Here is a 27,198-nt window from a genome sequence, read left to right as displayed (position 1 = left end):
AATGCATTATAAAGATAATAAACAATCACTTTTATTTAAGGCTTCCGCAATGACTTTAAATTTCCAGGATATGCTGCTTCCAGAGCGCTGCCTAGACCAGCAATGTCCGGTATATCGACCATATCAAGCGAGAAGTATGGCGTGATAATTGACAGGAAGTAGCCAATACCTGTCACCCAGTCCTTTGGCTTCTCGTTATTTTAATGGGGAGTGCAGAGTCTGTCCAATGCGTATCATGCAATATGTATTTCATGGACTGTATAGAAATAAAAGCCAGCTCATTGACTGCATGTTAGTGTTATTTATTTTAATACATTTTCCAGGTATTTCAGCAAACTGTGTAAACTGAAACGCCAGTGCCAGAAGGAAGGATCAACGTTTCTGAACTGGAATGACCTCCAGACCTGTGTCAATAACACCAACCTCTCTATACAGGACGAACAGGACAGTAAGTGCTTTAGCTAATTAAACCCTCTGTATTTTATATATCTGTCTAAGAAGCAAAAATGCATTTTTGGAGACACATTAAATAAAATATATTTAAAATATTTCTCTTACTGAATCTCTCTCTTTTTCTCTGTCTCTCTCTCTTTTTCTCTGTCTCTCTCTCTTTTTCTCTGTCTCTCTCTCTTTTTCTCTGTCTCTCTCTCTTTTTCTCTGTCTCTCTCTTTTTCTCTCTCTCTCTCTCTCTTTTTCTCTCTCTCTCTCTCTCTTTTTCTCTCTCTCTCTCTCTCTTTTTCTCTCTCTCTCTCTCTTTTCTCTCTCTCTCTCTCTCTCTTTCTCTCTCTCTCTCTCTCTCTCTCTCTCTCTCTCTCTTTCTCTCTCTCTCTCTCTCTCTCTCTCTCTCTTTTTCTCTCTCTCTCTCTCTTTCTCTCTCTCTCTTTTTCTCTCTCTCTCTCTCTCTCTCTCTCTCTTTTTCTCTCTCTCTCTCTCTCTCTCTCTCTTTTTCTCTCTCTCTCTCTCTCTCTCTCTCTCTCTCTCTCTCTCTCTCTCTCTCTCTCTTTTTTCTCTCTCTCTCTCTCTCTCTCTCTCTCTCTCTCTTTTTCTCTCTCTCTCTCTCTCTCTCTCTCTCTCTCTCTCTCTCTCTCTCTCTCTCTCTCTTTCTCTCTCTCTCTCTCTCTCTCTCTCTTTTTTCTCTCTCTCTCTCTCTCTCTCTCTCTCTCTCTCTCTCTCTCTCTCTCTCTCTCTCTCTCTCTCTCTTCATTTTTTTTTTTTTCACAGAAATCCTTGCCGTCAGTCTTATTAATGAGGCGCTTGGGCAGCGTGATCCCCAGAAAACCTTCACCGCTCTGCTAATGCCAGCTGCAGGACTCTCGAATCTTACCCTCCCCAATGCTTGTCTGTATCACCAGATCCTGACTAACGCACTGAAGCACAAAAAGCTGGTACAGTGTCTCCAACCTGCTATATTGCATTGGAGTGGGTTTCATACTGTGTGTATGAGGTGCTTAATGTAACTCCTGCTAAGTTGCATATTCAAATAAAATGAACTGCTATAGGTCTGGGTATATACCCCTTCATTTTCTCACTGCAAACTCTGTTATAACTAGATTTTACTGAGGTAGTGACTTTCAATACTGATAAAGACACTTCATGAATTGTCGCAACATTTCATTGTCTGTGTGTCTTTGGTAATGTACAACAATACCACTCATGCAGCCAGCTCCTCCTGCCTGTCTGTCTAATACCCACACCCAACGCCATTGTGAAGGGTGATCTAGTAGCAGGGGGAATGTACCCTCCTGCATTATTTATTTATATATTTAAAACATTTTTGAAAACGAGAGAGAACTCTTTCAAATAACTAAATCTACATTATTATTGTAATGCTATATTTTAAATGTTTTAATTATTGCTTTATACATACATTTCAGTAAATTGGACGGAGGACATTATTTTTGTGTACCTTCAGTCTGTATGTTTGCCAGTCATTTGTGTTAAATCTGTTTGTTTTTATTGAGATCAACATATGTAACCGTTTTCCCACGCAGGGAAGAAGTGTATGTAAAGTGAATGGGATGGGAAAATGGTACTGATCTAATTTTCCTACTTACTTTTTTTCTGTTTTCTTTCATGTAACATAAACAATACAGAGGATACTGTAAAGTACATTCAATACATAGTAGCAGGTAGTGAAATAATGGAAACGGTGTGTTCGATCTGGCAAACACAAAACCTTCTATATCTCGATGCATCTCAATGTAGTGTTCTGGGAGCCGTGTCCCTGTAGTTTTAACGCTGCAACTGTAAGCATTAGGGTTATGAAGAAACTGCAATATTTCCATTGCTCGATTAACACGCCTCTAATGGTTATCACGCTGACTGCCACTAGAGGCGCCTCTGCCCCAATAGCCTGAGTGGAACTCTATTTCAGTTAGAAGGTCTCACAGGGATTGGTGCAGTGTGGCGTTATGCTGTGCATGCGCAATAGCTACCCATTGTTTCCCTATGGGAGCGGCAGGACAGTGACTGGCGAGGCAAGGAATGAAAGGCAAATAATGCTCAACCTTTCGTAACAGTCAAGAACCAAGCATTGTATAATTGTGCAAGTGAGGCAGAAGTTAAATTGTCATGGCAGGTTCACTTCTACAGTTAAAAGAACACTCTAGGAATATGAACGTATATTAACACTATAGTGTCCGTGTCACCGATTAGGTACCCCACTCCCCTGTCAGTACAGACAAATATAATGCAGGTTTTTTTTTTTTTTTTTTTTTACTCTTTCCTTCTTAGGGAACCAAGCCTTCTTAACATACTAAATGCTATAGAGGTTATCTATTATATTTTGGGATTTATTGTAGCATTAAATAAAGGAATTTCCACTTTTAGACCAATATATTTACAAAATGTTTCTAGATTGGACAATTTAATGGATGATTTAGCAATTTCATGTGATTTCTCTACACTTCCTGATTTAATCAATAAACCCCATTGTGATCCTTTTCTCAGACATGAGTAGTCCTGCAAAGGTTTAATAGGAACACTGTGTGTCTCTTTGCCAGGTGGTTAGAGATGGATCGGCAGTTCTGTGGTTGGAGGAGATCCAGCAAGGTGTCTCGCAGGCGAATGAGGAAAATATGAGAGCGCGGAAAAGTGAGTAAAATAGAGCTTTTCCTGTTTTCACGACGATAACTGCGTGAGTGCCAATTAATCTCTTATTTAGTATCATTTGCAGTTAGACTGCTGTGCCATGTTACAGTTAGAAAAGAGAGTAGCCAGAGGGTCTGACAAATTCAGGTTCACTGAAAACTAAAAATAAGGTCTGTATGGAGAAGTCACAGAAAACACAGCTTGTCATGAACCACAAAAGGGCACGGACTAGACCAGGCATAGGCAACCTTTGGCACTCCAGATGTTTTGGACTACACCTCCCATGATGCTTTACAAGCATTATGGGTGTAAGAGCATTATGGGGGATGTAGTCCACAACATCTGGAGGGCCGTAGGTTGCCTGTCCCTGGACTAGACAGATGTCTGTATAGGTATTTGCAAACTAGCATGTGCCATGTGTCTAACGGACACCAGATGGCAGCAGAACTCCTCTCTTGAAAGCTTAGAAAAATGTCCAATCATGGGAGCCAGCATGGAATTAAAGGGCAATTCAGATGTTGGAACCACTAGATCTTCCCTGTGGGTTCTGACAGGTATGTGAGAGGAATAAGTAGACGGTGACGAGTGCTTTCCATCTTTCGATTTTCCTTGATTGGAAATATGTGACTAAGGCAGACCCTCTCCTCTTTGGGTATACTTCATAGGACCTTATGTGTTCTGTAGGTGACAACAATAAAAAAAGGTTACTCTAGTACAGCTGTTCACATTTACACTGTGATATTTGCTCAGAATGACTGAAATCGCATACTTATCTTATCTGCTATCTGTCTACCAGCATTTTAAGAGTTTACTCCAATGTAGTAACGTTACTATTCAGGAGACTTTGTTTTAGTTTCTATAGTTTCTTTTTTTTTAATTTTATTTACTGCAGTTGAATTCACACGTTTCTTCCTTTGTTTCTCTCTTCTTAGTGGCTCTCGGCATTGCAGCCATTAACCAAGCTATAAAGGAGGGCCAGCCGTCTCAGACTCTGCGCGTCCTTCGCTATCCCGATGCTGCTCTATGTGGGGTCGTGACTGACTGTGCAGACGCTTATCAGCGTGAACTTGGTGCAATTATGATGGCAAAAAAAAGAAAGGGTACGAAAATCGTAACATGAGAGGTCGCATGGAAATGGTTTGAAAACGGAACTTCTAAAATTTAATCAAAGCTGCTCTGATGTAGCTTGGTTTATTACATAGTTTCATTCATGGGTTTTTCTTTCTTTTTTTTTTTTTTTGGTTCCATTTTTATAAATGAGCATAGCTTTCCCCCCGATGTCCTATGTAAGAATTAGAAATTAGAGCACCAGAGAGATTAATAAAGAAAGTCTGACACCACTTTGCTAAACCCAATCCCTTATTGCACTCCTGCTGCAGGTGACATTTCCAACTTGTGGGTTCATCACAAGATAAAGGATTGCGGAGATTACTATTTCCATCTTCGTACTTTTGAGGGGACCTGGGAACGTCCACCAGGATTTAACACCAACACCACACACTTGTCCCGGGAGGAAATCCAGGTAATGGAAAAATAGCAAGTACTTGGCTCCGTGCTTGACATATCATGACGGAAGGGACTAGTCCTGGAATTGGTTTAGTTAAAGCAATATTTACAGCAGTGGAATTTTCATTTCATATAACCAAGCTGACATTGGAATCAGACGAATCAACATCGTAATAAGGAATTTCATATCCACATTGTCTGTACTAAGTGTGGATGGTGAGAGCCCACATTTCTGTGAGCGCTGTAGCTGGTTATGGCAAAATCTCAACAAAAAAATGAGTTATTGTAACCCCCTTTTTTAAAATTTTAGCTGTTTTATTGTTTGTTTTTTGTTTTTTTTACTTTAACCCCTTAAGGACACATGACATGTGTGACATGTCATGATTCCCTTTTTTTCCCAGAAGTTTGGTCCTTAAGGGGTTAAAATGCCCTATTGAGGGCCCTAATGCCCTGTTGTGATTGGACTGTTTTGCCGCCTCTGAGCGAAGGAGAAGGAATGGGGAAGTGGTGGCAGGAGGGATTTGTGGGGGGGAGGAGGAGGGGGAGAAAATACTGTTTGTAACAGTGTGCAAAATGGGAGGGAGGGGTGAACATTGCAAGTGGAGTATTTCCTTATGCCTGTCCCCAGCACGCAAGCTTAAAATATACTCAGAACTGACATTCGGCTGCTTAAAATAGTTCTGTCATTATCACATGTGCCGGACATGCTACTAGCCCCAATAAGGGCAAATTACTTTGAATGTGCAGTGTTTCACGAAGAATAAAACCCATAATCTGTCAGCACCGTAACCATTACTGTAATACCATAAACCGCACTATGGTCTATGGGAGTGTTGTGTTTTTTTTTTTATATGCTCTATAATTAACTGATAAATCTGTCTCCATGTTGCAGTTTTTAAAAAAAGTTGTCAAACGTACTAAACTTTTGTTCACTTTTTTACATGTTTGCACCACTTTTTTGAATGGGACACTTTGCTGAATCTCTCTGATTGTGTCCGTGCATGTGTGCAATCTAGTTTGAATTAACCAATGATTACAGTTCTTGTGTAGCTCTGTTAGATGGAACTAGAGTTCAATGTTTTATTGCTAACTCCATGTGTTCTTCCCCCATCGCCCTCTACAGAGTTGAGGAAAAGGCAATGTATCTGGTCTTGCTGAATGCTATTTTTAAGAATCACTTATTTTATGTTTTATACATTGTATGTTTCAGAGAAATGAGCCACTTTCAGTGCATTCGTCATTTAGACAACCAGTAGAATACAGAATATCTATTGCACACATTCTTTTAGATACTTCGGTTCCCTCCTCCATTATGGGATTTTCAAAGACCATGGGAAGTGTTTTTATTTTATTTTTTCACACTCTCCATTAATGTCCCTTCTTGTGTAGTCTGCAGTAAACCGGGTGACCAGTGGCTTTAAGAGGGAACGGCAATGGGAAGCCAGTACAGTTATGGTGGTTCAACTACAAGCTCGCATTAGAGGATACCTTGTGCGCAAGGCGTTCGCCGACCGACTTCACCTGATGCACAGACAAGTGCCTGCTGTCACACTGATCCAGGTACTAGAGGGACTTTGTTCTCCTGTCTTCCTTCTCCATGTAATTTCTATAGCGGAATGAGTGTTAACAGGAGATACCATCTTGATTCATTATTCGCTGAACGAGTTTCAGACGCGCAGGGTTAATCACTGAAACGGAGAATGAATTTCAAATGTTTGGCAGAAACGGTTAAAGTGGTAAAATTCCTTAAATTAAAGTTTTTCATTTTGGCCTGAATTTAAAGTTCACTTTTGAATTCCAGGAAAATTACAAGCTTGGTAAAGAACCCTGTGAGATTGTATTCTAAACCGTGCATCCGGCATTCTGAGGCTATTTACCATCGTAGCTTAATATCTTTTTACTAAATAGAACCCCCCCCATAGTCTGAAAATCAATTAGAACCCGACATTGTCCTTTTAGTTTCCTGTTTGTAGAGTGTTCTAAACAGGATGATCACACCAAATAGCTGCATTTAGTCTCATTTACAATAACGCCAACTAATTTACCTCTCTCGTAGCCATTGCTTCATTCACTGAAGTCTTAAATGTAATAAATCTAGAATTTAGGTTAAAATTGCTGACTTTTTCTCCAATTCAGTTATAGACCTCATTTTTAAAAAAAAATATTAAATCACTTTAACGGTTTAAAAAATAAAAATGAAAATCATGTGAAATGCCTATCGCGCAATATAAAATTTAGGGAACAGTCTCAGCTATTGTGGTCTGAATTTGTTCACTATAGTTTAGTGAATAAAACCCCCACGGCATCTCCTAGCAATCGGATAACTGCCTCGATTTAATTTGTTTCGATCAGAAATGATTCCATTCTGTTAGAAAACAAATTGCAAATGATTTATCTACAAAAAATGCCATATTCTTTAAGGTCTATGATAAATCATTTGAAAAGTTTTTTTCTAAAATAATGGAATCATTACTGATGCTGAATCAATTGAATTAAATCATGGTTTATATTCTTTGTATTACATTTTGTTTTTTTTGTTTTTTGTTTTTCTTCTTCGTATGGTCCTAACTATCGATAAACCCTAACCTTCTTGCAATACTCATTGTAGAACACTTTACAATTTGTATTTATTTTGTTTTGGAATTTTTCAGGCACATTGGCGTGGTTACAGGCAGCGCAGGGCTTACCTACAGCATCGCAACTACTTGTACAATAATATGGATTCCATCATTAAGGTAATGCACTTTTTCTAATGGGTACAGCCTTTTTATCAGAAAATGAAACCGCAGCTGCCTAATCCCCCTTAGATTCCTTTACTGACATTGGATTTGGCAAAACAGAAAAGTTATGCATTGTGCAAATAAAACTCATTAAGAGACGCAAAAAAAATGATCGTACAGGGAGGTGGGGAATTAAATACCTGAAAATTTCTTACACTAACAGGACCCACATTGACAACTCCTGCAATAAGTGTCAACACCAGGCTGAAGATTCTTTTTTTTTTTTTTTTTTTTTATATAAATGTCTTTTGTAACCTTTGCTGCACCATAAGAATGATTGATTAATTTGAACGTTGGATTGACTAAAAGTGTATTTGACAAACTTAAAATCACTGCTAGTATATTGGAGATTGTTTTTTGTAAAGATTGGTGAATAAGAGCAGGGAAAGTGGAGTGAGAACTTATTACATGCTATTGGCCATGAAAGGGATAAAACGCACACATTTTCTTCCTCCAACAGATCCAGTCGCTTGTGAGAATGTGGTTGGCGCGGAAGAAATATCGCCAAAGGCTCCGTTATTTCCGGAGGAACGTAAGTCTGTGTGTTTCCCGAGGTGATAATGGGGAGATGAGGAAGTGGGGACATTTTTTGAGCAGGAATGGTGGGTAAATGAGTGATTTCGGTAAACTAGTTGCAGTTGTTTAACCCCTTAAGGACACATGACATGTGTGACATGTCATGATTCCCTTTTATTCCAGAAGTTTGGTCCTTAAGGGGTTAAAGGGACACTTGCAATCAGAACTGCAGCTTAAAGGGACACTATAGTCACCAGTTCCCAGTTCTGGCGAGTTGAATCCTTCCCTTCAGGCTTTTTGCTGTAAACGCGGTCTTTTCAGAGAAAATGCCGTGTTTACATTACAGCCTAGTGATAACTCCACTGGCCACTCCTCAGATGGCTACCAGAGGTGCTTCCTGGGGCAGTGCTGCACAGTGTGACTGACATTCAGTGTCTCCACCCTCTGCATGCAGACACTGAGCTTTCCTCATAGAGCTGCATTGATTCAATTGAGATGCTGATTGGCCACGGCTGTGTTTGAATTGTGCTGCCTCTGCCTCTGATCTGCTTCATTGACAGTCTCAGCCAATCCTATGAGAAAGCATTGTGATTGGCTCAGACCACCACTTTTTATGTTGTCGGCAGATAAGGGCAGAGCCAGCAGCTGCAGACTTGAATACAAGTAAAATTTTACTATATTAAAGGGAAACTCCAGTGCCAGGAAAACTATCCGTCCCTCTCCCTCCCACCCCCCAATCCCCGGTTACTGAAGGGGTGAAAGCCCCTTCAGTGACTTACCTGAGGCAGCGGCCGAGGGGACCTAATGCGCATGCGCGGCAATGCCGCGCATGCGCATTACGTCTCCCCATAGGAAAGCATTGAAAAATCATTTCAATGCTTTCCTATGGGGTTTTGAGCGACGCTGGAGGTCCTCACACAGCGTGAGGACGTCCAGCGACGCTCTAGCACAGGTTTCCTGTGCTAGAACCCAGGAAGTGACCTCTAGTGGCTGTCTAATAGACAGCCACTAGAGGTGGAGTTAACCCTGCAATGTAATTATTGCAGTTTATAGAAAACTGCAATAATTACAGTTGCAGGGTTAAGGGTAGTGGGAGTTGGCACCCAGACCACTCCAATGAGCAGAAGTGGTCTGGGTGCCTGGAGTGTCCCTTTAAGGGAGGCAAGAGGGTGCAAGGGGTGCTAAATGGTGTTTTTAACATGATACGGTCAGGATTAGATGTTTGTGTTCCTGACCCTACAGTGTTCCTTTAATGTAGTTGTTCTGGTGTCTACAGCCTGTTCCTGCAGGCTTTTTTTTTTTTTTTTTAATTCTTTATTTTGGTGGTGCGTGGCAGGAACGTGGTTTTACATCACAGTTTAGCCAGACATTGGCTGCAAGATTGTACAATTGTAAAGCAGTAACAATGCACCTTTTTTGGTTTTATAGATTAGTTAACAAGATAGGACAGTAGTTTTAGATGAAGAGTAGAGGGTTATAACAGATAGTAGAGGCATGTATACAACATGAGCTATGATCACACTGAAGCTTGTTAAAGTAAGCAGTCAACTCTTACCAGGCTATATATTCATGTCTGAGTACTGAACAAGGCAGATGTAAGTAGGTAGGAAGAGATTAAGTATACATGGTGTTAGTGAAACGATGGCTAATATTAAGTTTTATACCCAGGTAGAGACCACTGAAATGCAACACATAGGTAAGCTAACCCTCATAAATTTAAATCATAAAGGTCAAAGCCGAGTATAACAGGGGAGAGTCTGCGAGATCTGCATGGGCTTAGTGATAAGGCAGCAGTTCATCACTTGATGTGGCAACGAAAGTCAACCGACACCCATAGTCGGTAAGGTCAGGGCACTTACAGGAGAGTCACGGAGGAAATGTGCATCTCCGACCACAGGCCCCTCCGGAGCAGTTATCGCCCAGTCTTGGACTCGGGAGCGCTTTGGATCCAGGTCCCACTTCAATGGGGAACAGCAGGGGATTTTGACGGAACGTTGCTGCTTCTGCTTGCGTCGGTTTAAGCCCCGGGTGGCCTTCGGCCCAGGCGGGCCTCTGATGAGGGTGACATGTGGTGCTTTAGATGCCCTATTCGGTGAGGGCCCCTCTTGTTTTTCGCTTTTCTGAATCTCACCCTGGTGTGTGTTGGTGCTCGTGTGGGCACCCGGGGGACATCGCTTCGGTCCCCGCCATGCTGAGTTCCGGCGTTGCCCCCGGGACCCCTTGTTGGAAGTTAGTGGTGAGCCTCTGCCCATCTGCCTTCTGATTGCCGGTCTAATCCAGGCCACCGCTTCTCTCCTCGCTAGCTGGAAGGACTGTTCTTGGTTGCGGAGCTTCGTCCAGAGATAAGTACAGAGTTTATTAAAGAACTCTATTGTGTGCTTGGGAGGCTTATACCGTGTGTGATTTGTTGGTGGCCGTGTTTGTGCCGCCATCTTGTTTGAGCCTCGTGGGTCCCGTTTTGCTGTAGACTTTGTCGTTTCATCGGGCAGCGTTGCTGGGGTGGATGTCCCCAGCGTGGACCGGGATATCCCCCGCCGGTCCAGAGGGGGGGGTAGCAGGGTCTTGATTTTCTCATGCTTGAGAACAGGTACCGAGACGGGAGGTCGGCCGCCACTCCCTGGCTTCAGGTCCCGTTCCCATTCAGGCCGCATGGCCGGTACATGCATATTCGTGGCGCTTCGGCTCCGAACCAGCATCATTGTGCTCTGTATACGGTGCCCTTTCATTTTCCGCACCTCGCGTGCTATAGGCTTTGCTGGATCGCCCAAAATTAGCGTTTCTGCATTATTTGGTGCCGGAGCTCTCAGAGCACACGTCTGGCCATCTTGGCTGTCAGGCCCCGCCCCCCCCCTGCAGGCTTTTTAATGTAAACACTTCCTTTTCAGAGAAAAGGCAGGGTTTATATTACTGCTTAGTAACACCTCTAGGTGCAGTCACTCAGATGGCCACTAGAGGTACTTCCTGATTCACTACTGCCCAATAGGCAGCACTGACGTTCAGGGTCTCTGCGCTCTGCATGGCACGACAGGAGAGATTAGGAGGGCTATTTACAAAAGTGAGAATTGAAGGTGAATATCAAGTTTTTAAGATCAGTTTGCCTGAATGTAGCATTTTTTTTAAATTGATGGTGTAGTGAATACACCCATAAGTCTTATTTTAGTTTTATTTAATGAGCCTGTGTCTGTGTATACATTTATGTTTACCTACTCTTGCAGATTGCCAGCGTGATTAAAATCCAGGCCTTCTTCAGAGCCAACAAAGCTCGTGGTGACTACAGGATGCTTGGTAAGGCTCAGAGCATTGGACTGTGTTTCCTTTTCACATTTCCTGACGTCATTCAAAGTTTTCGGGAATACAGTGGTCATGGCTCACTGTAAGCTGAAGTGTGTGACAGTGACAAGGAATAATAATCTATGCACACGCAAATTAATTGTGGTGATTGGAGTCTCTTTAACTCCAGTTGTAGCTTCACCAATTGCACTGATCTATCAAATATCGATCGATCTATCTATCTCCAATGCCTGCACTCCTGTTAAGAGATAATCGACCTGGCGCTGGTCAGCAATAAATATAAAATAAGTAGTGTAAAGATAGCACTCCAAGGAAAGTTCCATTAGTGAACTGAAACGTTGAGCCTAGGTTGATGCCTGAATAAAGATAAGTTTTTTTCACCATATTTCTGAAGTCCTTGGAGTGCTATCTTTACACTTTTATATATAATTTTTTTTTCTACTGACCACTGATGCTAATAAGGCCTTTGTCAGGGTAAGTGGCATTTTCTGTTTTATAGATTGAATGTGATAATATTGATACAACCCTGTACATAGAACCCACAGAGAAGGTATTTTGAGCAATACATTCACAGAATGCTTTGCAATAAATAATGGCACAAGGCAAGGGATATCCCCTGTCTCCACTGCTCTTTATCCTTTTCTTGGAGGCAGAATGTCAGCATACAAGATATGGTTGAGGGTGAAGGCCATCAGAAGGTTGCAACATACGTGGAGGACTTTTTCTTCTTTATTACAAATACTGAAGTAACCGTGCTGAACCATAATGACCAAATTCTGCCTCAATCATTCTCCATGGTTTTGAATATCTCCCTGCTGTGATATCTCGTTGATTCCTGGTCCTTGTTGTTGTTGCACTTAACCTCATCCTATAATCGCCAGGACATCAACTAATACCAATATTTTGGAAACTGTAAACACCCCTTCCCCTCATTGACACTGTTATACTGATGGACAAGCTTAAGGAAATAGAGGAACTAATTCTACTGACTAGATACCAGTGTACACGTCCATATGGGCACAGTGCGTAGTGTTCGCCGTGTCCCAGTTCCAGAGCATTACTGGGAACTAATGGCTACTCGCATTGAGTGATTACTATACATTGTATGATGGGACTCTGACATCTTTGGGCAGAATATAATTTTGCTTTAAATTTAAATATATTTTATGTGATTGGTGGCTGCCATCAAATGGTCTTTTCTGCCTTTGATCCCCTCTGAAGTCCATGCCAGGAACCCACCGCTCAGCACCCTTCGTAGATTTGCCCACCTCCTGGAACAGAGTGAGAGGGACTTCTGGGAGGAACGAGAGGTCATGAAACTGCGCGAGGAAGTGGTGAAAAAAATCCGATCAAACCAGCGGCTGGAGAACGACCTCAACCTGATGGATATAAAGATTGGTCTGCTGGTGAAAAACAGGATCACCTTGCAGGTTTGTCCTGTATAATTAAAGAGGCATACACAACCATGACTGCTGCACGTATCGCACATTATTATCCCCACAATCCTTAAAAGAGTGCCGACACTTTCCATCACACTTTACAGTGACACATCACAAACTGTCCACTAGATTATTGAGCTTGTTTGAGCAGAATCCTTGGTAACCTGTTAACACTTGTAGTAGGGTTTTATATCCTCCCATTAAAGGGTTATTGCAAGCACCATGACTACTTGAGCTTTTTGAAGGGGTCATGGTGCTTAGTCACTATGAAGTGCTGCACATACAGGGATAATGCACATCGCTGCCAAAGGTGTAAATCCACGTCTAGCAGCTTGTAAATAAAATCCCAGCCTGACTAATGTTAGTTCTGTGCATATTGAGCCTCTGCTGTCCGCGCACATTGCATGCTTGTTACAGACGAACAATGACAGCATGGCTCCTACCTCTGTGCTGCCTGTCGTCCGGGACATTCCTTCCTCTGCTGTGAGGGGCTCTGATGTCATCAGAGGATTGGGCTGCATGGACATCTTGACCTTAAGGTGGGGTGTTTTAATTTTATTCTATAACACTGGCTTTGGAAGTGGTAATCCTTAATATGAAATACTCTGTGGAATATGTGCATATTATATAAAGTACAATAATGGTAATTACTGGGGCCCAGGGATTCTTTACAGGAAAATGACCAGCCCTTCTCTTGCAGCATTCATGGTTTCTGAATCCTCTGCGCATGCACCCAGCTCAATGGGTTCCCTCCTTCCATTTATTGTAATATGCTGCTTCTCTAATACAGCGATTCCATCTCACATTAATGTCTGAGTGCAGAACATTTTCCTTATTTCTGTTAATCTGTGAGTCTTCTTTACTAAACTGTCTATTTTAACCAAAAACCGTGAGATTCCCAGCTTAATAAATAAGCCACCTGTGGCATGGTTTGTGAGATTCTAGAATGTGTATACTGCTGATAAAATGAAGGTTTAAAGTCACTGCCCACTCTGTTGTCACTGCGCAGGAAGTCGTGTCTCACTGCAAGAAGCTTACAAAGAAGAACAAAGAGCAACTATCAGACCTGATGGCCATCAACAAACAAAAAGGTTTAAAGTCACTGAGCAAAGAGAAAAGGCAGAAGCTGGAAGCCTATCAGAATCTGTTCTACCTGTTACAGGTGAGGAGCCCCGATGCTTTGTTCAGTTTATGGTAATGATATTCGCATACATTGCGTTTTTAATGATGCTGATAAAAACATTATTTATTGCAACATTGTGTAGAGGAGTCAAGAACAGTAAGTTTTTATTTGTTTAGTTTTTATACCTGTATTCCTCTTCTGTACGTGTCAGCTAAGTGATCTGATGACTTGTGCATGGGTCCTTATTATCTGAATACTGCAGCTAGATCTTATTGAACGACGTGAGGACTGAGGCGACTCATAAGGGTACACTCTCTAAAATTGGAAATGTGGAGCATTGACCAGAGAATTGTGGCCAAAATAAATCAATTGAAAAACTTGCAATCTTGGCGGCATTTCCCACTCGGCTAGTATGGCAAAAAAAATGCATATTTTATAGAGCTTTCATTTTGTTTCACGCTTTATTTTTTTCTGTGTCATTTTGTTTCTTTATCCTCCAGACTAACCCAGAATACATGGCCAAGCTGATTTTCCAGATGCCCCAAAACAAATCCACCAAATTCATGGAGTCCGTAACATTCACACTGTATAACTACGCATCCAACCGGAGAGAGGCTTACCTTCTGCTCAAACTTTTCCGCACGGCCCTGCAAGAGGAAATTAAGTAAGTTTGCCAGTACTGAGGGGCTTGTTCAGCATAATGCACATGTGAGCCTTTTTCTGACCACGAGACTTCTTTTCATCTCCATGTAGTTTTAAAGTTGACCGTATACAAGACATTCTAACTGGAAATCCGACTGTAATTCGTCTGCTGGTGAGCTTTTACCGCAGTGCTCGTGGACAGAATGCCTTGCGCCAGATTTTGGGGAATGTGGTGAAGGAAGTACTTAACGACAAAACTCTAAATATCCGGATCAACCCAGTGGAGATATACAAGAGTTGGGTCAATCAACTGGAAACACAATCTGGCAAACGAAGGTATGTCTGGGTTATCTCACCAGTAAATTGTAAAATTTGGCTTTTTGTTTTCTCAATCTTTGATCTGAAGCTTCTCCTTTGAATAGATTATATGTGATGTTTATTAGTGCATGAGGCCATTTATTTGGCCATCTAATGTCTTACATCTTTCCTGAATATGTCAACCTCTTGAACCTCACATTGGTCCCTTTGGTGACCTGTCCTGTTATCCCATAGCACGCTTCCCTATGACGTCACTCCAGAACAAGCGGTTACCCATCCTGAAGTTCAAAGGCGCTTAGACATATCCATTCGTAATCTCCTTGCAGTGACAGACAAATTTTTCTCTACAATCCTGGCCAACGTCGACCAGATCCCGTGAGTGTTAAAGAGTCTGTCCTATCCTGGGACATTTTATGACTTTGTTTCTCCAGCCAACTGCAGATATTTCTGTACATTTAGGTCTACTGTAACTTGGAAAGGAAGGCCTGTGAGTGCTCTTTTTAGATCACAAAATAAATGTACAACTCAAGTAGGGATGTTTGTGCGAGTGCAGTTTTGCTTTCCAAAAGTGTGTTCTTCCTGTGTTAATATTCGAGCCAAAGCTGCTTTTAAAAGGGTGGGGATGGGGGCGGCTCAATTTAGAAAATAATTTTAGGTGTGTCTTTTTTTAAGAAAAATTAATAACCTATTCTTTGCTGATTTACTTATTTTCCTTTAGATATGGAATGCGCTATGTTGCCAAGGTCCTTAACCATTCTCTAAGTCAGAAGTTCCCGAATGCTGCTGAAGAAGACATCCACAAGGTAGATTTCTTCACTTGTAACTGATCCACTGCTCGGGTTGGTGAAAAACTGTTATCGGTTATAAAAAAAAGTAGTTGAATTTAAGACTACACACAAATATAGTTTGCTTTTTGTGAATCTCTTTTATGCTTCCTCATCCTGTAGATTGTGGGCAACCTGTTGTACTACCGTTTCATGAACCCTGCTGTGGTGGCCCCTGATGCCTTTGATATTGTGGACCTGTCTGCTGGTGGGACACTTCATCCAGATCAAAGGAGGACATTGGGCTCTATTGCCAAGATTCTCCAGCATGTTGCATCCCACAAGATGTTTGAAGATTCTTACCTGGGCTTTGTCAATCAGTATCTTGAGGAGACACATTGGAAGTTTAGGTTTGTATTTTCTCTTTGCTTTCTAGTTTGCCTAGGCTACGCTTGTTAGATTCAAGGAACACTCCTGACATTATAACAACTTTATCGGTTACAAATTTTTTATAGTAGCAGGAGGTCCCTGGTGCCGGCTTGTCTTCAGTGGTTAAAACAAACAAACAAATGGTTAAACTGCAAAGTTTTCGGTCAGGGACAGGTCTGCTCTGCCTTAGAACTTCTATTGCAGTCCGAGACTTCAAATCGGTAGTCTCAGGCACTTATAACCTGTGAGCTTCAGCTGACGCTCTGAGCCTTGCGGTGGGTCTTGATTTACAAAACGTAGCAAGAAATGTATATATTTTTCTCACTCTGTTTAGTGAATGGTGTGCCCAGGGTGTCCCTTTAAATTTATATTATTTCAATTTTTGAGTTACAAAAGCATTTGTAGCCCATTGCACATTTCTTTTCTGATTTTCTAGAAAATTTATCCGTACCGCCTGCACTGTCCCAGAGCCAGAAGACCGATTTAACATTGACGAGTACTCTGAGATGGTAAACACAATTAAACCAGTTATCTACATCACTGTAGGGGAGCTTACCGACACACATAAGGTAAAGACATGGCTATTTGTGTCATCCAATCAGCTGGATACCTGTAACTGATGTAATCAAATGGTACTGACGATATCCACATTACTTTGGTTTTCTGAAGATCCACTTGTATATTCACAGTTGTTGTTGGACCACGAGGATTTTATTGCTCCTGACCAGAAGGACCCAATACACGAGCTCCTGGAAGATATAGGAGAGGTACCTACCGTCCAGTCTCTGATAGGTATGTAAAACCACAATTTAATGGGCTGGTAATGATCGAAGATCTTCGTGGTCAGTGCTAAGCATGTTTAAATGTAGTCTCTGGAACTCTGCTCCGGTACCAAAAGGAAGAACACACAGTTTACTCATTGTTCTCTACTTTCAAACCTGATCTGTGTGCTCTAGGCCACCGCTAACCCAACTGGAATTTATATTGCCTTTAGCTTTAAGCATATAGCTGGATATGAGTCTCCGGAACAAGGAAGTTTTTTTTTGTTTTTTTTTATTTGAGGTGTGTTAAGAAAAATGTCAGTTTGTTAGACATCCTGGGTTGTGTTTATTGTAAACAGCTGGATGCTTCCGATCCCTCTTTTTTTGGCAGTATAGAGAACGAGTAACTGACTGTCCTTTTGTTGCAGGTGAAAGCACCTCAAACCTTAGTGATGGTGTCTCAGAACAAGCTCTGGCTCAGATGAGGAAATTGGAGATGTCTCTTACTCTCACCAACAAGTTTGACATGTTGGACGCCAACACAGAGCAGATGGATTCTCAGAGCCTGTTATTAAGGTACAAAGACGGAGAGCATTGCCATAGCAGGAGTTGGAAAATCTGTAAAAGGAAAGGAGTCCCTCAAGAAAATTAAGGAGTAATCCTCTAATTCTCCCTGATGGAATGAAACCGGATTTATTGCCTGCTCTTGCAATGTTTGCTAGATTTCTGGATGTGTCCCATGTGATTCTAACAGTGACGTTACTTATCCCCCCCCTTATTTAATAACTTTATCTTCTCTATATAACCATTTGTATGAAAATAAAACCAATCTATTCCTGAATGTAAATCTCAATTCTATTTGCAACGTGTAACAATTGGGAAATCTTTAATTTTTGCAACTAATTCAGTGCCAGATACCTCTGAATATGTAACATTGCTGGCCTTTTAGGATATCCGCTCTCAGGTTCATTAGTTGTGATGATTTTTTTTTATTTGCACCTGAGAAATGCATTTCTTCCATTGACCATTCTATGTGCACTGAACATTAAAATCTTTTAAACAAAACACGTCCTGGTCATAAAATAACCTTCAGTTTATTTATTACATAGTTACATAGCTGGAAAGACACATGCATCCATCAAATTCAGCCTTTCTCACATTTGTTTTTTTGCTGTTGATCCAAAAGAAGGCAAAAACCCACAGTTTGAAGCACTTCCAATTTTGCAACAAGCTAGGGAAAAAAATCCTTCTTGGCCCCAGAATGGCAGTCAGATTTATCCTTGGACCAAGAAGATGTTACCCCACATATAAAAAATGATATCCCTGAATATTAGATTTTTGCGAGAATTCAACCAGTTGCTGTTTAAAAATCTGTACAGTCTCTGATAAAACCACCTCTTTAGGCAGAGAATCCACATCCTTCCTGTTCTTACTGTAAAAAACAAAAAAAACCCATATATTTTGTCTTAAGCTAAATATAATTTCCTTCAATCCAAATAAATGACTTTTTGTATATTCTATTCCTATTTTATGAATAGATTTACAGACAATGATTTGTATTACTGATATATATTTTGTCCTTTGTAGCACAAAGCATATGCTGGTGGATATCATCCAATCACAGCCCGGTGATTCCTTGGCAGAGTTATTACATACATCGGCTTCTGCAACACAGGTAGGGTGACGGGGATGGGGGGGTACTTATGGATTAATTTAAAAATCTTCCCCTTTTCCGGTGGATGCAAGTAAACACTTGTTATCTTGGTGTAACATGATTTAAAATATTGTGGCTAATTGAGTACCATTAAATTGGGTGATAGTAACAGCCCCTGGATGTTGGGCTAAGGTAACAGCCCCAGGATGTATTTAAAAACCAGAGTAATCTGAATGTGCCTTTCCTGGTTAAATACTTTGTTATTATAACAATCTAAATCTATGTAAGGTATTATGATGGTATAGTTCTCCTTTAAGATTGGACGTCTGGAGTAAGGATTTGGTGTTTCCTTAGAACAGATCTGGATAAGAAGTGAACAACTGATTGCTGGATCCTGAAAATGTATTGGCACTGAGCTTGAATATCAGTAATTGCTATATAGAATTTTGTTTCATATTAAAGGACCACTCTAGGCACCCAGACCACTTCAGCTTAATGAGGTGGTCTGGGTGCCAGGTCCTTCTAGGGTTAACCCATTTTTTCATAAACATAGCAGTTTCAGAGAAACTGCTATGTTTATTAATGGGTTAAGCCTTCCCCCTATGTCCTCTAGTGGCTGTCTCATTGACAGCCGCTAGAGGCGCTTGCGTGCTTCTCACTGTGATTGTCACAGTGAGAGCACGCCAGCGTCCATAGGAAAGCATTATGAATGCTTTCCTATGTGACCGGCTGAATGCGCGCGCAGCTCTTGCCGCGCGTGCGCATTCAGCCGACGGGGAGTAGAAGAGGAGGATCGGAGGAGGAGAGCAGGAGGAGATCTCTCCACCCAGCGCTGGAAAAAGGTAAGATTTAACCCCTTTCCCCTTTCCAGAGCCGGGCGGGAGGGGGTCCCTGAGGGTGGGGGCACCCTCAGGGCACTCTAGTGCCAGGAAAAAGAGTGTTTTCCTGGCACTAGAGTGGTCCTTTAATCTTTGTTTACAATTCCATTTTATAGTTACTGTTTTTCCATCCCAGTAAATACTGCATAGTTATGTGTAAAATCATAGTTTGATGCGGTGTTTTAACTGTTCTGCTATTTTGAAGAATTAGCCTGATTTTCCCACTAATTTGTTTTCCTCACAATTGGTCCTGTTTCTGAATTTTAGCATTCAAGTGTGACGTCCAAATTAAATTCTATTAATTTAAGAGGTGTGATGGTCAAGTCTTGTGCTCAGGGATCTCAGAGTAACCAGCACTTTACAGTGCTTACAAGAATTTGTAAAACGTCAATATATTCATTTTTTTTTTTTATTGGTCCATAGTGTACATTGGGTTTCTATATTTTAACCCTTCTGGCCAGTGTCCTGTTAGCCCCAGTGTGAGAATCTTGTCCTTGCATTTCCTATGTGCCGACCTTTCACAATGCTGCTGTTCTGTAGGAAGCAACACATTACCACCTGATTCACCAACGTGCCTTGCAAGAGGCCAAGACTCCAGAGAAGATGAAACGGCACCGCTCGCTGCTGGCAAATGGCCAGCTCTCTATGGAGGAGAAGAAGCGCAAAATAATTAGAAACCTGCGCCGGTTGGAAAGTCTGGGTCTGGTTTCCTCCGATAATGACTACCAGGATATCATCAACATGATCGCTAAGGTACCCGAGCACTGCTGAGCACAATAAGGTTCTTAGGGGGGGTTTCTCACTGAAACCAAGTAGCCATGCACCAGAGGATTAAAATTTTGCTGTCTGCCCTAGAACGTGGAACTCTGGCCATACTAGTGTAGATTGTGCAGGTTCTTTAAGAAGGATGCACACGTTCTAGACTGGGGAGGGAATATTTATGGTTAGATTATTTCCCATTGGTTGCTGAATGTTCTAGTAAAGAACAGTGGAATGCGGGTATTTCTTACTTTTTTGTTTTAAGTTGTGCGTTTGCTGTTTTTCAAAGGGTTGGAAACAGATTCTGGAGACTTGGCTTGCGTTTAGAATAGTTAATGAAAATCCAGTTAGCAGGGCTATTACTGGCGTAGTGGGTCTGTTTTTTTAAGAGCTAACATAAACCAAAAAACCTACTTTTATTTAAAATTCACAATTTTTGTATAGTTTTGAAGGAATTCAGATTACGTACACAAGTAATGCAATTAGACAGAGCACTGTAACAAAGGGTCATCAAAAGGAAGAAAGCCAAACGGCATTAGCTATACGACACTAAAACATTGTCTCTTAACCCCATCATGACAAGAAGTCGGAAACATCAACAGTCCTTGCATGTCACCAGTCATGAAGGGGTTAATGACGTGGTATAGGTTTTGCAAAGGCAAGACAGCATTAACCTTGCAGTAGGAAAAGTATAGTATTTTGGGGCAGTTGTGTGACTGTTGGGTCCTATATTTCACTCCCAGGATATTCGGAACCAAAGGCGATATCGCCAGCACCGCAAGGCCGAGTTGGTGAAACTGCGTCAGACAATGCAGAGACTTCACTGCAAGACGGCTTTCCACGAGGAGCAAATCGACTTCTACAACCAGTACATAAAAACCTGCCTCGACAATCTGGCTGTAAATCACAAGTAAGTGGAACCTTTCTTCCCCTAACCCAGTCTCTAATCTGTGTAATTATCCATTGATTGCGACAGGGACACATTTCTCTAATATGGAGTGGAGAGAGCTTTCGTATTGTGTAATATGTGTCCCATGGAAAACCAATCAAATGTATTGTGGCAGGCTGCTGGGCTTGTGTAACTTCCAAATACATCCTAATTGCTGCATGATCTGAATTATACAAGCTTTATTTACATTAGGCGACTTTGTTATAAGGCAGAGAAGACGCACGTTTCCAGTCACTAAACTGAGAATCGCACAGTGTAGGAAAGGAACAAACCGGACAATTCCATAACCCAGATATTTCCAATCTGTTTTGTTTTAGGATTGGCAATTCCTCTGTCAGTTTGCCACCAATCTCAGTTTAGTGACTGAATCTGCTTGATTTTAATTAAAATTCAGTAATTTTACAGATCAATGGATATACGGCCATATTCTGTCTCCAGTTTTATGTTAATGCGAGTTAATAGAGCTAGGTTTTTCTTTTATATTAATTTTCTTTTTCCCCTGAATAGGATTCCTGGGAAGAATAAAAAGCCGGCGTCTCTGAATTACACCGCAGCCAGACTCCATGAAAAAGGCGTTCTCTTAGAAATCGAAGATCTCCCTTTCAGTCAGTGAGTGTGTTTTTTTTTCAGTGGGATTACATGGCGTGCTTTAGAAGTTTACTTTGAAGTTGGTGACTATTCAGTCTTCACTTTGCCATCTTAACGTTCCTGTAATGTGTTCTGGGGTGCAGTTCTCAGAAGAAGGGAGAATAAAACCGATTATCCCCCTTTCACTATATCTAAGCCTATCGCTCTTGTCTACAATAAAATCTTAGAACAATTTTACTTGTTGTTCAGGATAACCGTGTACACAAATAGCGCTCTTACTTCTCCTACTGGAAGGCCATTCCATGTATCAACTACCCTTTCCATCACACTGTTAGTCTTTGCTGCTTCGGCTGGAAGGGTATTCCAGGAATCTAGATAGCCAGACCGATGTGTCATTCCTTTAAAAGGGCACTCCAAACAGGGGTTAACCGAGAATTCTCGTCTCTTACAATTTGTAAGAGTGCAGATTTTAAGAGACCGTTTTACTTTTTATAAAAGCGCTGGATTGTCACAGCCGGGAGCGTGCTCTTCCTCCTTCGTTTTGTGCTAAACTTCAGGAATCTAGATTGTGTTTTAAACACTCCAGCATATATAAAGGCTTTTATTGATAACGCTGGGGTATTCCTTTGAATAGATAACGTATTCAAATATGGACAAAAAGTAGAGGGAGGAGAGGGGGCTTACCTAAAGCTGACACATCTGCCTAGCTAATGACTAACATGAAGACCACCACACGGACCAAGAAGACTGTTAAAATCTGAATCTGAACTTATCCCATAAGGTCCCTTCCACTGCTCTGTAATCTGATAACAGCCATACTGCGGCTGGGATACTTTCTATACACCGCCTGGTTCACACACTGACACATGGCTCAGGTCTTCTTCTCTACTTGTATATAGAAAAAAAGTTGACGCTGCAAAGAAAACCGTAAAACAAAACGAACTGCTAATGTTTCTAGTTGGTAGAGTGGCTGCAGGGCAATCATCCAACGTCATGGTGCAGTGAGTGACCCTTTAAATAACGCATTGGTTTATGTTAAACTATTACAGGGATAATCACTCAAATGAGAGTTGTCAGGAGTTCAAAGTGAGTTGCATATTCATTTCAAATGTATGGTCAAACTAGTTTAGCTTTCAACCATAACTGCCTTGTAAAATGTTTTTTCTTGTTCAGCTATGTTAACCTTAAATTTCTGGTTTTAGTGACTAATGCTGTTAGGACACTCCAGGCCCATAAAGCACTTCAGCTTGGTTATGTGTGTTGGTTTACAACTGAATCAGACAACCAGTTCTGTTACATCCTGGTTTGTTTTGCTCAGTGGAGCAATTACCCAGAGCACCTGCCTTGCAAAGCATTCTTATTGAGCTGCATTGGGGAGCCTGTGATTGGACAGCCACAGAAAGTATGGGCGGGGTTAGAAGGGGAGGGCTTACAAAGTCTGCAGACATGAGATGTGCTGGTTTTAGGTATAGAATGGAAAAATGCATGTGTGTTTCTTTGGGGTATCTCTCTTTTTGGGGGAGGGGGCAGTGGAGGGTCCCTATAAACATGCGTATATCTTATTTGATCATTTTTGTTTGTGAAATAGTGAGGCATTTGATTGCTAGAAAGACCTTTTTATATGGTTTCTTTCTGCATCTTATTTCCACAAACAGATTCCGCAATGTCATTTTTGACATCACCCCTTCTGACGAACCCGGAAAATTCCAGGTGAAGACCAAATTCTTGGGAGTAGATATGGAAAAATTTCAGCTCCATTACCAGGTAAGTAAGATGTGGTTCTTTAGTGGGAGAGTAACTGACCAATCGCAGAGCCTTACCAGCAGGAAGAGAGGGCAACCCATTGACACTATTGCTGGTGGAGAATTGTGGGGATTGCAGTTTCTGATCATTTGTCCCTTGGTATTGCATCTCATGTCCCCATCATGATCTGAAAGTATGTTTCTCTTGATTGCCAAGAAGGTGACCGTTACAGATTTTGGGGAATCACTGATGCAGAATCGGATGTCTGTTTCATTGACTTTTGTGATCTTGGTGCTGTAAGTCTTTCTGACACTTCCAGTGCCACTAGTGAAAGAAAATAATTAAACCAAGATGGAGAAGGAGAGTCTCTTGTGAAACCACAGCGCAAACTGTTACTGTAACGGCACCCCCGGGCATAAAAGGGGTTAAACTGCTGTTTAGTATATCTTCCCTTCCAGATATACAGGCAGCTACTGAAGACACCAATCACCCGAACAGGAAACCATATGAATGCTGTAAATAGCTGAACCGGAACCATACGAATGCTGTAAACAGCCGAATAGTAAAAACCATACAAAAGGTTTACACTCCTAGCAGTCGAACGGGGACAGCATACAATAAATCCCCCCCAAGAACGAGACAAGGCTCCGTGTTGAGGGTCAAGCAGGAACAGACAGAGCTGTGGGTTTATTGTTCTTATATACACATTAGTACCACCCGCAGGGTTTTGGAAAACAACCAATAAACACGTACAATACACTCAGACACTCCCACACAAAATCCTCCCCTCTGCCTGTGATACAATTACCTTACACAATGGGTAATGTAATTATCACAGGCAGAGAAATACAGTTTTTCCACATTATTCAAAACTTTAAAAGTATACATCACATTCACATAAAACTTACATTTCAGACTCGGCATACTCCGAATACAAACATATGTCAAAATCATACAAATTGGTCCAGTGGTTCAAAAGATAGATCGAAGTCCTTTGTGACCAAATGAAGCATGGCTTTTCTACCCAAAACCAGTTCCACAGAGTCTTCTATCCTGGAGATAATTGGGAAGTAATCCAATCATCTCCAAGGACAGAGGCAAAACTCCATTGAACACATGGTAGCAAAAAACAATAAAATACCCAAAAATATATAACTGTGCAGCTATTGCATAAAACACGTACATTCAACATATCCCCAGATAGTTTAGATCTGAGCGCACATTACCAGATGGCGCTCAGATAACATACATACAGTTCAATTGCCATGGAGCCAAAGTCTTTCACATAGTCTTTCGTTATACGAATGGACTCCATGGCATAGCTATCTGGGGTCTCACTGTTCAAATAGGGCAAGTACCGAATGATCCGGCTTTCGTGTCCTTGCAGGGGAAAATTAAGCGTTTCAACATGGAGCCGTAGTCTAAAGGCAGCAGGCGGGTAACCAGGCTCCTCCAATGCACAGTGGCGAGATTGGTCTCGTCACAGTTACTATGGAGGAACTGCCTGGGATGGCCATCTCCTGGTATCCTGCAATGTGAAACTGTATCTCAATATGATAGAATGTGTCTCCTGCTGCTAGTCCATTTATAGCAGAGTTGGACATACGGTAATAAAGTTGGTATCTCCGTACCTATGTAAGCATGTGACTGGCTGATTTTCCCCTTTGTCCCGTACAAAATTATTTGTTTTCTTTTTTTTTTTTAATTCTTTATTTTATTTGTGCGTCAAATAACAATAATCATGCAGAGCCACAACAGCAACTGCAGGCATTTTCTTGGTGTTACAAATACGTGGCAGTGTAAACGGCACATTTTTTTTTTTTAAATGACATGAAAGAAACAAACTCGTGTAGTTAGGATGAACATGCTTGGTTAGGCATTTGAATAACATAGATGGGTATGCATAAGCTTATAGTAATGTATGTGGGTTACTTGTTGATGTACATTAGAGTAAATGAGCTTTTAGTGCTTGATAGGTACATAGGCTTAAAACAGAAAAGCAGAATTATTTGTTTTCTAATCAAATTTCTCTTGTTTTCGATCACCCACAGGATCTCCTGCAGTTGCAGTATGAAGGAGTGGCTGTAATGAAAATGTTTGATAAAGCCAAGGTTAACGTCAACCTGCTTATTTTCATGCTCAACAAGAAGTTTTTCCGAATGTAGAAAGGGAAGGCATTTTGTTCCAGCTAACGGTCTCACTGCGAACTTTTTTCCGGTGAAAATTAAGCTTTATATTTCACTATTGCACTGCACAATATTTCACGGTATGACTGGCTCCCTCCAGTGGATTATATCTAAACTGCACCTGCTGCATTAATACTGTGGATGGGATTTTACATGGTTTTAGATTGTCTTCGAATTCTGAATTCTATCACTACAAACAAAGGCGTTTGGCTCGCGTACACTTCATCTAACCGTATGTACATTCAGCTTCCAATCAAGGAGATGACGTGAGTCCTTAATTTTTATCTCAAATTACACATCTTGCCAGTTCATGCAGAATTAAGTATTCCATTCATATGACAGAAGCCATGAAACAAGGGCCTGCTCTAAAATGACCACAAATCCAAGAGATTTCAGTGTGGACAAAACTGGTTATTATTTCGATAAAGATTAATCGAAGTTCAATGACAATCTCTTATTTTATTTTCAAGCTGTTCACCTACAATTTTCTATTTCTACTGGGGAGCACAGAAGAAGAATGCTCTGCGTTCTAAACACAATTTGAAGAAAAATAGATTAAATTTAGTTTTTTTACAACACTACAAGAATCTATGCCGACTTCCATTTGATTTTAGGAATGGGGTAATGAGGTGTGAAGATGGAAAGCTATTCTTCCTTGAGGAATTCCCAGGGGAAGGCCCAGAACAAAAATATCCAAACTGTATACCTATATGAGCTAGAAGAGTATGGTTTAGTTCTAGATCTCTTAAGGTTGAGGTGGACAGTTTGTGTAGAATGATATACGAAGATAGTTGTTAACCTTTGTGTATTTTAATGCATGTATCTTGCACCTAAAGCTGCTATTGTTTGTTTTTGTATTTTAATGTTTCTTCTAAAATAATAAGATCCAGAAGATTGTTCTTCTGAATCATGGATCGAGACCTCTCCAATTATAATCGTGCACTTGCTCTACGCTCTGTCGTATTTATCAAACATTCAGAACGAACGACACATTTTGTAATCAAAATAAAGAATCTTCCTAAACCACGGTATGTCCGATCTTTGCTTTCAGGGATAGCTGCGGATTTTTCTTTGACTAACCTAGAACATTGCAAATGACACTGCAAATGGACATAAATTTGTTGAGCAACAAAGAACGCTGCTAATAAAATTATACAAAGTCTTGTGTAAATATTAAAAGAGCTTATGCCGTAAAGTGCAATAATTGTGCAATAAGTATATCACAAAGTACTACAGTGCAATAAATAAATCACAAAGTGCTACGCTTTCTGTGCAAAGAAACAGTGTTCCACACATTAAGGATGAACATGCAAAGAAAATAAATAGACAACTCATAGGGCAATATTGCAAAATATGCTTAAGGAGAAATTCTGGCTTGAAAAGGAACACTCACAAGTGTAGAGCAGAGGCACCTGCTCTAACTGTAACAGCTTCAAAATATATCACTATGGACTCCGCTCTGGTAAAAATCCACTCTTTATTGAACTCATTAAAAACAGCAGTAACTTGCAGAATATGATGATAGCCTCTCACCCCAGCAATAGAGTTCTCGTCCAAGATTTCACCACTGCCGCCCGTGGGAAATAGGGTGCTGAGACTCCGATACCTCTAGGGGGCGTGGCCAACATTGCGTGCGTATGACGTCAGGGCACGATGACGTGTTTCACCGGTATGCTGGCTTCCTCAGATCTGAGGAATAATGGATATATAATGGTCATAAATTTGTTGAGCAACCAAGAACACAACCAATAAAATTCATGTTATGAGATTAGGATTGTGGAG

The 27,198-nt window shown here is 41.1% G+C and overlaps 1 protein-coding gene across 1 annotated transcript in view; it reads left to right on the top strand.

Annotated features, from left to right (window-relative positions):
- IQGAP3 (IQ motif containing GTPase activating protein 3) overlaps positions 1–25,987 on the top strand; it is a 39,086-nt gene extending 13,099 nt beyond the window's left edge. Inside the window, exons 13-37 of the mRNA XM_063439475.1 lie at positions 324–448; positions 1,222–1,385; positions 3,003–3,093; positions 4,023–4,190; positions 4,470–4,612; positions 5,986–6,156; positions 7,248–7,331; positions 7,837–7,908; positions 11,108–11,177; positions 12,405–12,613; positions 13,632–13,784; positions 14,246–14,409; positions 14,499–14,723; positions 14,940–15,080; positions 15,424–15,508; positions 15,653–15,879; positions 16,335–16,467; positions 16,588–16,690; positions 17,088–17,235; positions 18,247–18,334; positions 19,732–19,944; positions 20,694–20,860; positions 21,407–21,508; positions 23,143–23,251; positions 25,282–25,987. Coding sequence (XP_063295545.1) covers positions 324–448; positions 1,222–1,385; positions 3,003–3,093; positions 4,023–4,190; positions 4,470–4,612; positions 5,986–6,156; positions 7,248–7,331; positions 7,837–7,908; positions 11,108–11,177; positions 12,405–12,613; positions 13,632–13,784; positions 14,246–14,409; positions 14,499–14,723; positions 14,940–15,080; positions 15,424–15,508; positions 15,653–15,879; positions 16,335–16,467; positions 16,588–16,690; positions 17,088–17,235; positions 18,247–18,334; positions 19,732–19,944; positions 20,694–20,860; positions 21,407–21,508; positions 23,143–23,251; positions 25,282–25,395 — 3,469 coding nt within the window. The 3' untranslated portion in view covers positions 25,396–25,987. The remainder of the gene's footprint in view (positions 1–323; positions 449–1,221; positions 1,386–3,002; positions 3,094–4,022; positions 4,191–4,469; positions 4,613–5,985; positions 6,157–7,247; positions 7,332–7,836; positions 7,909–11,107; positions 11,178–12,404; positions 12,614–13,631; positions 13,785–14,245; positions 14,410–14,498; positions 14,724–14,939; positions 15,081–15,423; positions 15,509–15,652; positions 15,880–16,334; positions 16,468–16,587; positions 16,691–17,087; positions 17,236–18,246; positions 18,335–19,731; positions 19,945–20,693; positions 20,861–21,406; positions 21,509–23,142; positions 23,252–25,281) is intronic.
- Positions 25,988–27,198: the final 1,211 nt, after the last annotated feature.

Source organism: Pelobates fuscus, chromosome 13, assembly GCF_036172605.1.
Source record: "Pelobates fuscus isolate aPelFus1 chromosome 13, aPelFus1.pri, whole genome shotgun sequence".
Taxonomy (NCBI): Eukaryota; Metazoa; Chordata; class Amphibia; order Anura; family Pelobatidae; genus Pelobates; species Pelobates fuscus.
The sequence above is the reverse complement of the archived record's forward strand: the minus strand, read 5'-3'. Positions and strand labels throughout refer to the sequence as shown.